The sequence below is a fragment of the Barbus barbus genome (assembly GCF_936440315.1).
Source record: "Barbus barbus genome assembly, chromosome: 17".
NCBI lineage: Eukaryota > Metazoa > Chordata > Actinopteri > Cypriniformes > Cyprinidae > Barbus > Barbus barbus.
In genome coordinates this window covers 24,393,905-24,409,632 of record NC_136745.1, presented here as the reverse complement: position 1 = coordinate 24,409,632, position 15,728 = coordinate 24,393,905, and the positions used below count along the sequence as shown (strand labels likewise).

Here is a 15,728-nt window from a genome sequence, read left to right as displayed (position 1 = left end):
TCGAACCATCAGCACTGGAGCTCCTCAGGGCTGCGTACTCTCCCCACTGCTCTTCTCCCTCTACACCAACGACTGCACATCTAAAGACCCCTCTGTCAAGCTCCTGAAGTTTGCAGACGACACCACACTGATCGGCCTCATCCAGGACGGTGACGAGTCTGCTTACAGACAGGAGGTTAAGGAGCTTGCTGTCTGGTGCAGTCTCAACAACCTGGAGCTTAACACGCTCAAAACTGTGGAGATGATCGTGGACTTCAGGAGAAACCCCCCTGCTCTCCCCCCACTTACCATCATGAACAGCACCGTGACTGCAGTGGAGTCATTCAGATTCTTGGGCACCACCATCTCTCAGGACCTAAAGTGGGATATTCACATTGACTCCATTGTCAGGAAGGCCCAGCAGAGGCTGTACTTTCTTCGCCAGCTGAGGAAGTTCAACCTGCCACAGGACTTACTGAAACAGTTCTACTCTGCCATCATTGAATCCATCCTCTGCACCTCAATAACTGTCTGGTTCAGCTCAGCTACCAAATCTGACCTCAGAAGACTACGGAGGGTAGTCCGGACTGCTGAGCGAATCATTGGTACAACCCTCCCCACTCTCCAAGAACTGTACTTATCCAGAGTGAGCAAAAGGGCTGGTAAAATCACTCTGGACCCCTCACATCCAGCACACTCCCTCTTTGAACTGTTACCATCTGGTCGACGCTACAGAGCTCTGAGCACCAGAACGACCAGACACAGGAACAGTTTCTTCCCTCAGTCAATACATCTCATGAACACTCAATAAATAAACGTAGAACACACAACTAATACATTATCCATTCACCACACTCACTTATTTTATTTTCTCATTTCTAATTTGCACATACTTCACCTGTACATACATAGTCGCCTATATTATATATTATATATTGTGTATTTTTTATTTTTTTTGCTGCTTTGTACATTGGTTATTGGCTATTTCCTGTTATTTTGTTTCATTACCTGTGTCCTGTCCTGTTACTGTCTTTCTGTTGCACTGTGGAGCTTCTGTCACTACAACAAATTCCTTGTATGTGTAAACATACTTGGCCAATAAAGCTCATTCTGATTCTGGTATAGGCCTATTGAGTCTTAAATAGAGTACAGTGTAGTCTGTTCTTCTGGCTCATGGATTCTGAAGCTGATTTTAGTATTTAAAGATTTATATAAAGATGTTCATGTTATAGGAAAGAACTGAAAGTTTGACGTATTAATATTTAACCATCACACAATATAGCTTCTGTTTGATTCTAGTTGACATTTATAATAAGTAGAGATGTACTCTGCATGAATGATGCCATTCAGACCATTAGAAATAATTTTTGTGGGAGACTTTAAAATTAATGCACAAAAGGAAATACACTACTGTAAAAAAAAAAAAGAGTTGGGGGCCAGTAAGATTTGAATGTTTTTGAAAGAAGTCTCTTATGCCCATGGCTGCATTTATTTGATTAAAATCTATAGTCAAAAATAGTCATATTGTAAAAGATTATTTCAATTTAAAATAAATGTTTTCAATTTGAATAAAATGTGATTTATTCCTGTGATGCAAAGATGAATTTTCAGAAGCCATTACTCCAGTCTTCAGTGTCACATGATCAGAAATCAATGATGAGTTCATTGTCATATTGCATATGTAAAATTATTCAAAGTAGACAGAACGCAGTTGGCTTTTTCTGCTTGTTATGAAGTAAAACTGACTTCATTGTATCCGCCTCTTTATGACTTCAACATTATGATTCCTAAAAAAATAAAAACAACACACCACAGGCATTATGGTACAGCGGGAGCACAGGCAACCCAACTGCTAGTACAGGAAATGACTAAACACCCTGTGGATGTACAGTCTGGACCAGCTACTCATGCTGAACCTGCTCAAACTCATGGCTCTACTGCGCACCCCTCAGAGATCCAACATGCCCCACTGCCCAAACCCGCTGGAGACGGTGGGAATCAATCAGGAGTATCTTCAGCATCATGAGCTGACTGAAGCAGAGGGGGTTATTAAGTGCGAGGAGCAGCAGGTTTGCAAAACATCCCAAATATCCACCAATCTTGACCTAAAGTTAAAGACTTCTCGAAGTTAAATTAATTATTAAACAAGCCTGTCTGCCACACCCTCCCTTCAAACATAAAGATGAAGAGGTGAGGTGGTGTAGGCAATAACAGTGATTCCTAACCACTCGGAGAACTTATATAAATTAGGAGTTTTTATATTATTAGGATTGTCAAAATATTGTTAAGAAGTTAATTAACTGCTTCACACATTCTGCTACTTTTTAAGGAAAGAAAACAAAATAACAGGCCTATGTTTAGTCAATTTTGTGGATCGCACTTACTGTACAACATAAATGCATGTGTGTTACGGTCCCTGATATAGATGTCTAGAAGGCAAGAGGGACACATAACATAATAGACGGACAGCGACTAAAGTTTCCCAATCATTTATTCAAACATAAATTGCTCACAAAAATAACCAAAATAACAGAGACGGTCGGGGGGCCCAGTAACAAAGAAAAGAATAAATAAACTAACAAAATAAACTGGGCCTCCCCGCTCCAAACTAAAATTACAAACAAAGAAACAAAAAGCACGTGGCGACGTGGCGGTAGAGAAAACTGAAGCTGGTGGAGAGAGACCGAAAGCGTCCGCCTCCTTCCTCTTTATAGCCTCGTCTCCCCAGCTCAACCAATAAGAAACTAGAATAAAAAAAGATAATAACAATAAGCACTCATGTTCATTTGAGGACTCTGGGCTGGGGCGTACGCGAGGCGCGCGTAACACCCCCACCCCCAGATGGTGAATGGTGGGCCAAAAAAAAGGGAAAACCACCAATCACCATGTAACAACACGCGACAGTGCATCTGCCAAAACATTATTTTTGCCGGCTATGTGTTTTATTTCTAGATTAAAAGCTTGAACAAACAAAGCCCATCTCATTAGGCGCCGATTGGAATTATGCATTTGATGAATAAAAGTGAGAGGGTTGTGATCTGTATAAACAGTAACCGGACGCGAGGAGGAACCAATATAGACCTCAAAATTATTAAGGGCCAAAATTAAAGCAAGAGCCTCTTTTTCAATCATTGAGTACGGCTTTTGATGTTTTTGAAACTTTTTAGAAAAATAGCACACAGGGTGCTCAACGCCATCAGGCCCATCCTGCAACAAAACAGCACCTGCTCCCGCATCACTAGCATCAACAGCTAGTTTGAAAGCACGGTCGTACACTGGGGCGGCAAGAACAGGTGCATGCATCAGGAGGGCTTTAAGGGACTCAAAAGCATGCTGGCATTCTGGTGACCACTTAAACGCGGTTTTCGGACTCAGCAGGTCAGTGAGTGGGGCAACCACAGAAGAATTTTTTTTACAAAAGCTACGGTAATACCCCGCCATTCCCAAGAACCGCTGTAATTCGCGACGAGTGGAAGGAACTGGGAATGACGTGATGGCCTCAATTTTTGCATTTACCGGCTTTACCATGCCACCACCCACAATTTTACCCAGGTAAACTACTGTTGCTTTAGCAAAATCACATTTAGCCAAGTTAACAGTTAGATTTGCCTCAGCCAACCTCTGAAAGACCTGCTTTAACTGACAGATGTGCTCATCCCATGTTGCCGAATGAACTACTATGTCGTCCAAATATGCCTCACACCCCTGCACCCCCCATAAAACGCGGTTAACTAGCCTCTGAAAAGTAGCAGGGGCATTGCGTACCCCAAAAGGCATTACAGTATACTGTAAAAATGCATCAGGGGTAACAAACGCACAAATTTCTCTGGCACGCGGAGTTAAAGGCACCTGCCAATACCCTTTAAGGAGGTCTAACTTTGTCACAAAAGCTGCTGACCCCACACGGTCGACACAGTCCTCCATGCGAGGAAGAGGATGACAATCAGGCTTAGTGACATTGTTAACCTTCCTAAAGTCTGTACAAAAACGGTCAGACCCATCAGACTTTATAACGAGAAGACAGGGCGAACTCCATGAACTAATACTGGGTTCCGCAATACCATATGACAACATATAGTTAACTTGGTTTTGGAGGCGCTGACGTTTTTCAGGGTTAACACGATAAGGGTGCTGTTTAATCGGCGTATTGTCACAAACATCGATGTCATGCTGCAGTACGTGTGTTTGGGATGGCACATCTGAAAACAACGATAGATGATCATTGATTAACTGTACTATATCTGTGCGCTGTGTGTCAGAGAGATGCAAGAAACAAGAGTTAAGATCCGCAAGCATCTCAGAATTGTTTAAACGGTCTTGAGCTGTAGCAACTGAAGGACTCTCAATATCACCACCAACTTCAAGAGCAGACAATGACTTACAGACCTCAAGGACAGTTTCAGCACCGGATGGCAACACAGACAGATCATGTACCTGCAAAGGACCAGACAAAAACGAACACACAGTTGGAGAACACTCAGCATTGGACAAGGCCAGGACTGTGTTCACATCACCAGAGCTGGGTTTGTTCAACTGCTCACGATCATAATAATGTTTAATTATATTGATGTGGCAAAGTCTGCTACGACGGGCACGGTCAGGAGTAGCTACAATATAATCCCTGTCACTGACTCTCTTCTCTATGACATAAGGACCACTATAGCGTGCCTGAAGGCTGGAACCAGGTATAGGTAAGAACACCAGAACTTTATCTCCAGGCTTAAACTGTCTTACCATAGCCTTTTTGTCAAACCAGCCTTTCATCTTGGACTGAGCAGCAGACAAATTTTGTGTAGCCAGCTCACAAGCACGATGTAACTTGTAGCGAAAAGAACTGACGTAATCAAGCAAATTTTGCGATTTAGACTCGTTCAACCAATCCTCCCGAAGCAGTTTTAAGGGACCACGCACATTATGAGCAAATACCAAATCTGCTGGGCTAAAACCAGTAGACTCTTGCACAACTTCCCGAACTGCAAAGAGCAGAAGATGTACGCCATCATCCCACTCTTTTTCAGATTCAAGGCAATAGGCACGGAGCATGGACTTAAGAGTTTGATGAAACCTCTCCAGTGTGCCCTGACTTTCCGGATGGTAAGCGCTTGAAAAACAGTGGGTGATGTTCAGTTGATCGGCCACCTGTGCAAAAACACGAGACATAAAGTTTGTCCCCTGGTCAGTTTGAATTACCTTAGGGAGTCCAAACAATGAAAAGAACTTAACGAGTGCTTTTACAACCGCAGGTGCAGTGATTTTACGCATAGGTATAGCTTCAGGAAAACGTGTTGAAGCACACATAATGGTCAATAAGAACTGGTTGCCAGATTTAGTACGAGGCAATGGACCCACACAGTCAACAATAACGTGATCGAATGGGGAATCAACAGCTGGAATAGGATATAAAGGGTATGATGGAATAGGTGGGTTTGACTTTCCAGAGATTTGACACGTGTGACATGTTCTACAATGTAGCTTCACATCCCGTTTCAACCCTGGCCAAAAAAACTGGCGCAAAACACGATTATAAGTTTTCGTAACGCCTAAGTGACCAGCTAAAGGAGTGTCATGTGCCAGGCTGAGTATTTCATTTCGAAACTTGTTTGGAACAACAACCTGTGTTACAACGCTCCAGTCATCTTGTGTAGATGCATAAGATGGTGTCCACTTACGCAGCAGGACATCATTTTTAAGAAAATAGCCAGAAGCCATGTCTGCAAGCTCTTCTTCATAGACAGCCAATTCAAATAAAGAGGAGAGTGACTGATCACGCTTCTGCTCAGAAATCAAGTGTTTCCGGGACATGTGTGCGCTACCAAGATTCTCCAATCGCTTCTTCGGTTCCAGCCCAGTACGGAGCGAACTGTGCACGCCATCTTCACATGACGCTGTAGGATCAGAGACTATATTTGGAAGACAAGCAGCAGAACTACTATCAGGGGATAACTTAGAATCTGTGTCAGGATTTATCATAAAGCTACCCTCTAAACCATCATACTCTAAAACATTAGCTTTTGCCATATTCCGTGTAACAGCACACACGGGAAACACTGTAGGGTATTTAATCTGCAATTCATCTGGGCCTTCAGATACAAGGGGCACAGTAGTAACCTCAGGATTTACTAGAATTTTACCTCCAGCCAAATCGTTACCTAAAAGGAAATCTACTCCTTTAATGGGAAAAACGGTGCACACAGCCACCGCAACTGGACCAGACACCAAGTCTGACTCGAGTTGAATAGAATGCATGGGCAAGTTAACAAACTTCATTCCAAAACCCTGCACCAATTCACCACAGTTTAAGGAGGTTTTATCTGAAAGAGCCAACACACTTTGAAGAATAATGGACCTAGAAGCAGCAGTATCACGTAAAATAGTTACCGGGACTTTTATGCAGCTACCAGGCAATGAAACTGTACCCTTCATAATAAAAGGGGAATAAATGTCCAAGTCCATACATTCAGATAGAAAGGATTGTGGTGCTGTAGGTGTTTTAACCAGCGCAACTGCCTTCGGTTTCTTTTTATTCAACAGAAAACAACTATTGATTAGATGGCCACGCTTTTTACAATAAGCGCATACAGGCCTCACCTTAGCTGTACCGTCTTTAAAGCTTACATGCTCACTAGAGTGAACATGCGTGACGGGACCACGCTGTGACAGAGGAAAAAAAGGCTTTTCAAAGCTCTCTCTGTGAATTAGAACATATTCATCAGCTAGTATAGCAGCAGCAGAAACATTAGTGACTTTTTGTTCATTTAAGTATGTTGCAATTTTGTCTGGTAGACAATTTTTAAATTCCTCCATGAGAATTAAATCACGAAGCTGCTCAAAGTTCTTCACCTCTTGTGCAGAGCACCAGCGATCAAACAGTACCATTTTCTCACGGCCAAACTCAACATAACTCTGGCCCTCGACTTTCTTGTAACGTCGAAACTTTTGCCGATAGGCCTCAGGAACCAACTCATAAGACCTTAGAACTGCAGACTTCACCTGGTCATAATCTAAGCTTGCCTCAGGTGAGAGAGAAGCATATGCCTCCTGGGCTTTACCCGTAAATACACACTGCAGAAGAAGAGGCCAAACCTCTTTAGGCCACTTTAAAGTCGTTGCTACCCGCTCAAACAGTACAAAATATTTGTCAACGTCTCTCTCAGAAAAAGGCGGGATTAACCGAATGCATTTATTAACATCAAAATCTGTCTCCATAGTAGCAGAATCCCTGCTCAACTGTCTAGCCCTAACACGGACTGAGTCACGTCTTCCTGTCTCCTCTATTTCAAATTTACGTAGCTCAAACTCATGCTGGAGCTCTTTTTCCTTGAGCTCCAAGCGCCGCATTTCCACCTGTAGCTCCAATTTACGCAGCTCAGTATCGGGATGCGCAACAGCATGAGAAGGAACAGCACTAATGGGAGGAAGGAGTTTTCGTTCAGCTAACACCGTGTGCAATTGATACTTAATATCTTGCTTTTTATCTTGTTTTGAAATAGGCACTTTGTAATGAGCAGCAATAGAGAACAGATTATTTTTAGTGCATTGTTCAAATTCTTTCAGGCTCGGGTGAGCCACAAAGTCCTCTAGACTAAATTCCATAACGAGACTAAAAAACACGCAGTCAAATTCAAAAAGGAAAACACTTAATAGAGAACAAAAAAGACTGCGTCAAGCCTCAACCAGCCAACAGCAAAATACCAAAATAGCCACAAAAACCAAAATACACAATAGCCTATTGCATGGGAAATGCACTGTGAAGTGAAGTGGTGACTCAAAATAGTGCACAGCATAAACTAGAAGCAAACCAATGCATCCCTCTACCTGTGTTTACCTAACAAAAAAAATAAAAAAAAATAAAAAATTCTCACCTATCTCACTCAACCCCTAATCTTCACGCAGGTTCTGCGGCGGGTTCTTATGCACTGCAAACCAGTAGGTTTGTGAGGCAATCTACAATAGACAACCACCCAAAATCCTACGGACGTGCTCCCAAGATAACTGCTTTCGCAGCTAACACTAACCGCTCCCCCACGACACTATTAACAAAAAAGTCAGGTGAAACCCAAAGGGCAGCACCTCTTCAGCCTAGCAGGGGAGCAAAGGCTGCTATACATAAAAAAAAACGCAGTACACGAGACAAAACACTTCACTCACCTGCATTTCCTACAAAAGCACTCTATATAAGAACGCCAAAAAAAAACAAAATACGCAACGTACTCCAGCGCGCACGCGTTCGTTTATAATGCGCCGTACGGAATACCCGATGACTGGAAAGCCCCTCATAAACTACGTCGCTACAGTTCCGCCCATTCAAAAATAGATCAAAAGCTTGGCGCAAATAAGGAACAAAAAAAAAAAAAAAGATGACGAGCCCCCAATTATGTTACGGTCCCTGATATAGATGTCTAGAAGGCAAGAGGGACACATAACATAATAGATGGACAGCGACTAAAGTTTCCCAATCATTTATTCAAACATAAATTGCTCACAAAAATAACCAAAATAACAGAGACGGTCGGGGGGCACAGTAACAAAGAAAAGAATAAATAAACTAACAAAACAAACTGGGCCTCCCCGCTCCAAACTAAAATTACAAACAAAGAAACAAAAAGCACGTGGCGACGTGGCGGTAGAGAAAACTGAAGCTGGTGGAGAGAGACCGAAAGCGTCCGCCTCCTTCCTCTTTATAGCCTCGTCTCCCCGGCTCAACCAATAAGAAACTAGAATAAAAAAAGATAATAACAATAAGCACTCATGTTCATTTGAGGACTCTGGGCTGGGGCGTACGCGAGGCGCGCGTAACAATGTGTAAAAACAGCTTCTGTGACTGCTGTTTAATCTCACTCACACACATGAGTATAATACTTCATCCTATTGTCTCATTCGATCAAGCTAATATACATTTTAGTTTTAGCGGCACATTAAAAAATAAATAAATCTAAGATTACAAGATTAAAGTAAAAATATTTTGAGAATAAAATCGAAATTAAGAGAATAAAGTCAAAGTATTTTGACAATAAATTCAAAATGACGAGAATAAAGTCAAAATATTTTGAGAATAAAGTCGAAATTTTCAAAATATTTATTTAATGTGGCATAACAGATTGATGTTTTCACCTCAGTTTAAGCGGCATGTGAATCAATCATTTTTTCAACTTTATTCTCAAAATATTTTAACTTTATTCTCAAAATTTTGACTTTATTTTTGTAATTTTGACTTTTTTCTCAAAATATTTTGACTATACTCATAATTTTGACTTTTATTTCTCAAAATATTTTGACTATTCTCGTATTGCTACGACTTTATTCTCATACATTTTTTTCTCAAAATATAAAGATTTTAATCTCGTAATCTTAGTTTTTTTTTTTTTTTTTATGTGTCACTAAAACACTGTCATAGTTTCTCACCCACAGAATCGATTTTTTATTTTTTCGTTTAACAGTGAATTATTGCATTCATGACATTTTATAAATCTTGTTTATAACACCCAAAAAATATCTAGTATAATATGAGGAGCGCGATTGGTTTGGAGTCGATGAGGGGCTACTTGAGTCGAACTGAAGGGCCTGTGGGAGCACATAAGACAAAAACTGTTAGGAAACACTGGCTAAAATGAAGAAGGCAGATATTCAGGATGCTAAAATTGATTCTCTAGAAGGCAGAAATCTGTGCCAGAGTTTTAGTGACTTGATCCTTGACATTGAGGGCGCCTCTGCACTCTCTTCAGCACAGGAGAAAAACTCAGTTCTAGCAAAGACCAGGGATACTAGGAATGAACTTTACAGTCAAATCATCTTTTGCAGTAATTGTTCATGAAGTAACATTTTGGCACAGTTTGTATTTTGTATGAAAGAATGAGCAGAAATGTAGTTGTAGCTGCTCAGTGTATTTATGTGACGGTGGCATTTAATGAATTTTCTTTATGCTTTGACATTTTTGAGTCGACTATTTAATCTATCAAGGCCACGTAAACAGTGACATTCTTTGGCACAATCAAGATGGCTTTCTTCCCAGCACAGAATGGGAAGGATCGCTCCGTCTTCAATACGTCACATAAAATGAATCTGAACGCATTCCAGAATTAATTACGATATTTCACTAGAAGCCAAGGAATGACATTGAGATTCGGCAGACATTTCTGGCATCGTTATTCTCGTTCTCTCTTGGGTCCTAATTAACTCCTGAGGGCCTGAGAGCCCTCTGACACAGCTGTCAGTCCCCTAAGGCCAACTGTTCACTATGCTGTTGTGACCAGGCCATTTCACCCCCACTTACTCCTCAACTGCACTTACTGGAGAGCAAACAGCTGCAGCTAACAGTGCATAATGCAGTAATGTTGATGCATACACTCACGGACACACACCTTCAGCAATTACAAAACAGATACACTAAACAGACAGGGCAAGAATGGAAAACAGGGGGATATGAATTAAATACTCACATTACCAACACTCAGATGCTCACCTGTACTCAGCTCTGTATGAAATGCAAAACACGCATATAAGATCCATAAATATTTACATTGTTATTGCTCACTTGATTTAGTTTTACCTCTTTAGATATGATGCTGCGGTGTCTTGGAAGTGTGCCTGAAAGTACCTTCATGCATAAAACACTGCCTGTATAGTAACTGACTGACTGGATTTGTTTTTTTGCTTAGCAAGACATTAGTTGATGGACTGGAGTCATGTGGATTACTTCTGGATTATCGTGATGTTTTTATCAGCTGTTTTGATTCTCATTCTGACGGCACCCATTCACTGCAGAGGATTCAGTGGTGATCGAGCAAGTGATGTAATGCTACATTTCTCCAAATCTGTTCTGACAAACAAACTCATCTGCATCTTGGATGGCCTGAGGGAGAGACTTTTCTTTTATTATAATTTGATGTTTTAGTTTTTAATTTAATTTGGCCCATGGCATCAATTCTCAATTAAACATGTGCCCGACAATCGCATTTAGGTTCTAATGCAAGACCACAAGATTTTTAGCAGTTTTAAAAAAAAATAATTTGCCTACAAAAATAGTTCCAAACAAAGCAGAACAGTTGTGTCTCACAGCAACACTGAGTGGTGTTTAATTTTTTTATTTATTTTTTTATAATTCAGTGCTTTTGAATGAAAAGTCATTGATTCAATGACCAATTCTTTACAGGGGTCACTTGCTACATTCATGAATGAATCAGCTGCTTAGAATTAATAATTAAATGAATGATTCTGTGTTTCATTTATTGACACTTGCAAGAGTACATTTTCAGCAAATTTTCACGTTTGTGTGAACTAGTCCTTTAATAGTGCTGAGTTGTATGCGTAATTCTTTTCCAAGAAATTACATAAAACTGTTCATTTTTTTATTAGGCTATGCAAGATACTGTATTTGAACATCTAAACTGGGCAGGAATCAATTTGATTGTAAATAGTGGCGATTTGATATTAGAATGGAGCCGGACTAAACAAGAGTTTGCTAAAACAATGGCTAAATAGCTATTTGGCTTTTGGTTAACATTATCCAATAGACAATTAAGGAAACAGGAACGTAGCTATTACATTTTGATTAAAGATTCAGATTTCTTTTGAATAATGTGCACCGATAAATCATTCCCACACAATAAGGCCAGGAACAAGCATTAAGACAGTAAACAGAATCCATTTTGATTTCATGCTGACTTTAATGATCACTTCAGTTTTGAGCTGATATTTCCAAGTCATTAGGATGAGATACTGCAGCTCTTAAAGCTTTTCTGTTTGGGTGAGGGATGCACTGATTTATTGTCATTTGCCAACCTTAACTTGATTCGGACTGTGAGAGAGTGAGAGAGTTATGGGACAGAAGCATGTGGGACATGGTGCACTGAAATATGACAATTTTTAAATTGGGTTCCAAAGGGTGCATGGAGAGCCAGGCACAGGCAGTCACAGAGCGAACGACGGAAAAGAGCAATTAGCCAAGCACAGGGAAGCCGCCACCACACCACCACCCAACATCAGTTACCCCACAAAGACCACATCACAATTCACACCCTGTTGCCTGTCAGATGGAACTGGAACTGGCCAAACTCATTAGATACACTCATACAAAATCATCCGCTCAGCTACCAGCCACTTACGCTGTCTCCGTTTAATTCAGAAAGCTTTTTAGACTTCAAGATTTGTGACAAGCTATGGGGCAATATGTCTCTTCGGGGCCATTTTGAGATTGTAGTAATATTGGAAAGCATTTAGGAGGCTGATTCTATTGTAATATATGCTACTTTTACCCACTTAGCAAAAACTGTCAGAATAAAAACACTAATAGAGAGAGTGCATGGGTTGTAGAGAGATAAAAGCCTCTTCCATTTTGAAATAACGTATATTATACAACATTTCAAAGACTTCTGGATGCTAATTGGTCAATATAGCATTCCAGCCATCCTAAAATACACAAAATAATCCTTAGTGAGGCAAGACACCATATTTAATCTGGCACAAATGAAAACAAGGCTGCAAAGGAATAGCTGTACAGTCCATTCAATAGGTTGTACTGTTGGTCCCTTGATGCCAATCTTTCGGCTGATAAAACAATGAAAAATGTTTCCAGTGGACAAAATGCTCTGGGAAAACATGGGTTGTGAAAATTAAACGTGAACTGGAACCTTAAGACAGTACAACTTATTCATCAGGCTGTACTCATTCCCTTGTGCACTCATTTATATTCGTATCAAATTAAACATGCTGTCTACCCTGGCAAGGGTCCATAGTAACTGCAATGATGCAAAACACTATTAATCTTACTCTACATGTCAGAGACTATATCTGTAAGTAGAATGATGCCACTTAATGAATTGATTTAACGTATTAATGAACATTTATGTCCTTATTATACACTAAAACACACTATATTGTGAATATATAGTCTAAAATGGAAGAACACAGTATTTAATATGTAGTTACACGGTCATCAGGTCGAAACACTCACTTGTCTGTTATCTCCTGTCCGTTCCAGCAGAGGGAACTGTTGAGTGCCGCCGGCTCTTTGCTGCACAGAGCTTCTCCGAGGCCACTGTAGAACTGACTGAAGCCCCTCAGACCCGAGATAAACTCCCTGCGCCAGATAGAGAGGAAATTGAGAAAGTAAGAGAGCAGCAGAAAGAAGAAAGAGAGAGAAAGTGGACTCAAAGAAAGATAAATTAAATTAGATGGTGTGCACAAAGAGGCAAGATTAAAAAGAATCCGTGGAACAAAGATACAGGGATTTATGGTAAAATTGAGGGGCATGGAGAAAAAAAAAGAGAAAAATCAGAAAAATGAAAATGTGCTTTGGGTAAAACGCAGTGTGAAATGTGATCTACTCCATTACTTGTCGTTTTCTGTCAGGCTAAGTTGATTTGAGACGCTTTGACTGTTAATTGATATTATGCTGGAGAAATAACAGCCCACTGTGTTTGGCTTGGCCGCTCTCATCTGTTCAGCAGAGCGAGGGAGAGTGGAACTGCACAGGACAGAGGGGGCAGAGGCAGCTCAATGTCACTCACACGGCAGGAGACAAAGCCTGTGTTAATGAGCATCTCTCTGTCACCGTCAGCCTGAACACACATCCACACAACCACACTGCAACTAACAGCACAAATACACAAACACACACTGCATTTCTCATGTACATACCTCCACCCACAATGACACGTGCCAGATTTTTAAAGCTGATTTTGAAACCAACTCATGTAAATGTAAATATCTTAATTATGACTTTATGTAGACTATATCATTCAAAAGGTTGGGGTCAGTAAAAGATTATTTTAATTTTATTTTTTTTCTTTTAATTCATACTTTTATTCAGCAATGGTGCATAAAATTTATCAAAAGTGACAGTAAAGACATTTATGTTACAGAAGATTTTTATTACAAATAAACGCTTTTGTTTTTTCACATTTTCAATTAATCAAAGAATCTTGAAAAAAAATAGTTTCTACAAAAACATTAAGCAGAACAACTGTTTTCAACATTGATAAAAATAAGAAATGTTTTCTGAGCAGCAAATTAGCATAGAATGATTTCTGAAGGATAATGTGAAAATTCAGCTTGGCATCACAGGAATAAATTGTATTTTCAAATAGAAAACAGCTATTTATTATATAATCAATTACTATAGTTTTACCTTTAGAATGTGTATATACACTACACACATACATATTAATAAATACAATGCATTATACATAAATCAAGTCAAAATTTGAACTATTAGAAGTAGAAGAAAAGAAGGCTACAGAAATAGCAAAAAAGGTGCATGCCTCCCCTGCACACAGCATCTCTCAAATACTCAAAAGCACAGAATAGACTGTTTGATTTGGTTGTAAGACCCCTAAAAAGGTCAGATCTATACAGCGAAAACATGAAGGAAGAGAGCGTCTGCGTGCTGAAGTGGACAGTCTATTACAGCATTTCAATGCACTCCACAAACAGCATCAGAAAATGTGAGCTGTATAAAGAGATGCATTATGAGCACGGCATTATGGTTGACTGCAATTCCATAAAATGTACATTTATTTCAAGTCAGCTTTGTGTGAGAAACAGACTGGAATTTAATTCATTGTTTGTGTTCAGCCTGTGAAATATGGTGTTAAGAGTTGTCGCACAAGGTCTGAAATCAGAATATTTGGAAGTGCAAACAGGCATGTGCACAGACCCAAAGTGATGCACAAACACCTGCCCTGTTGGTCTTTTAATTGTTTTTATTTTATTCGTTTTTAATAAAATTTGGCCCATGGCATCAATTCTCAATTAAGCCTGTGCCTGACAAGTATGTGCCAGTATTTAAGTTCTGATTATGCAAGATCACGAGATGATTAACTGTTTTTGCAAAAACTATTTCACCAACGAAAATAGTTTGAAACCAAGCAGAACAACAGCAACACTAAGTGGCATTTCATTCTGAATATTTCAGTGTTTCAGAATGACTCGGGTAAGTCAGTGATTCAATGACCAATTCTTAAATACAGTGGTCACTTGCTTCATTCATGAGTGAATCAGGTGGTTTGAATGAATCATTAAATGAATCATTCTGTGCCGCACTTACTAAGACTTGCCGCCACACACTGGCGGTTTCATATAAATAATAGTATCATTCATTTTTCTCCCAACATTTTCAGGTTGATTTAATGTTACGATCTAAGGGAACATTTTACTTTTTTTTAATATATATATATATATATATATATATATATATATATATATATATATATATAACAAAATTCAACATTCTACTCAACTACTTTTAATTCAAGCTCAAATTCAAGATCAAGTTCAGACATTTTGATTTAAAAAATATATAATTTTGTGATTTAAAAATAATTCCAAGCTAAAAAAAATACAACAAAAGCACAGATTAATCATTCACAATAAGATGCATTTAGAAAGTAACTTTAGGACTTGAACTGTTACTCTAGGAAAACAGTTTTCATGTTAACTGTCTGCTGTTTAAAAAAAATAAAAATAATTAATATACAAACTTTTGGAAAACTGAATTATGACATTACCTGCGCCGTCCAAAGAGGGTCTCATCGGGGTCAAAGTTCACCGTAGGACGATTGTGGGGCACCGGCGAGGCAGCTGCGTGTTCTGCTGACAGTGCCGCGGCACGAGACACCCGCGGGGGTGCGTGTGCACATATCCCGCTCACCTGTGAACAGCAGAAGATTGGAGGGCTAAATGTGATCACTCTTGGACACAGTCCTGGAAGACATCCAGCTGAGAAAGCAATTAATGAGACAAACTGTCCCTGC

The 15,728-nt window shown here is 39.8% G+C and overlaps 1 protein-coding gene across 1 annotated transcript in view; it reads right to left on the bottom strand.

The window, feature by feature from the left end:
• LOC306882977 (glypican-3) overlaps nucleotides 1-15,728 on the bottom strand; it is a 152,326-nt gene that overhangs the window by 46,758 nt on the left and 89,840 nt on the right. Inside the window, exons 4-5 of the mRNA XM_079438015.1 lie at nucleotides 15,483-15,625; nucleotides 12,929-13,054 (exon numbers count right to left, since the gene is read on the bottom strand). Of these exons, the coding sequence (XP_079294141.1) occupies nucleotides 12,929-13,054; nucleotides 15,483-15,625 (269 nt within the window). The remainder of the gene's footprint in view (nucleotides 1-12,928; nucleotides 13,055-15,482; nucleotides 15,626-15,728) is intronic.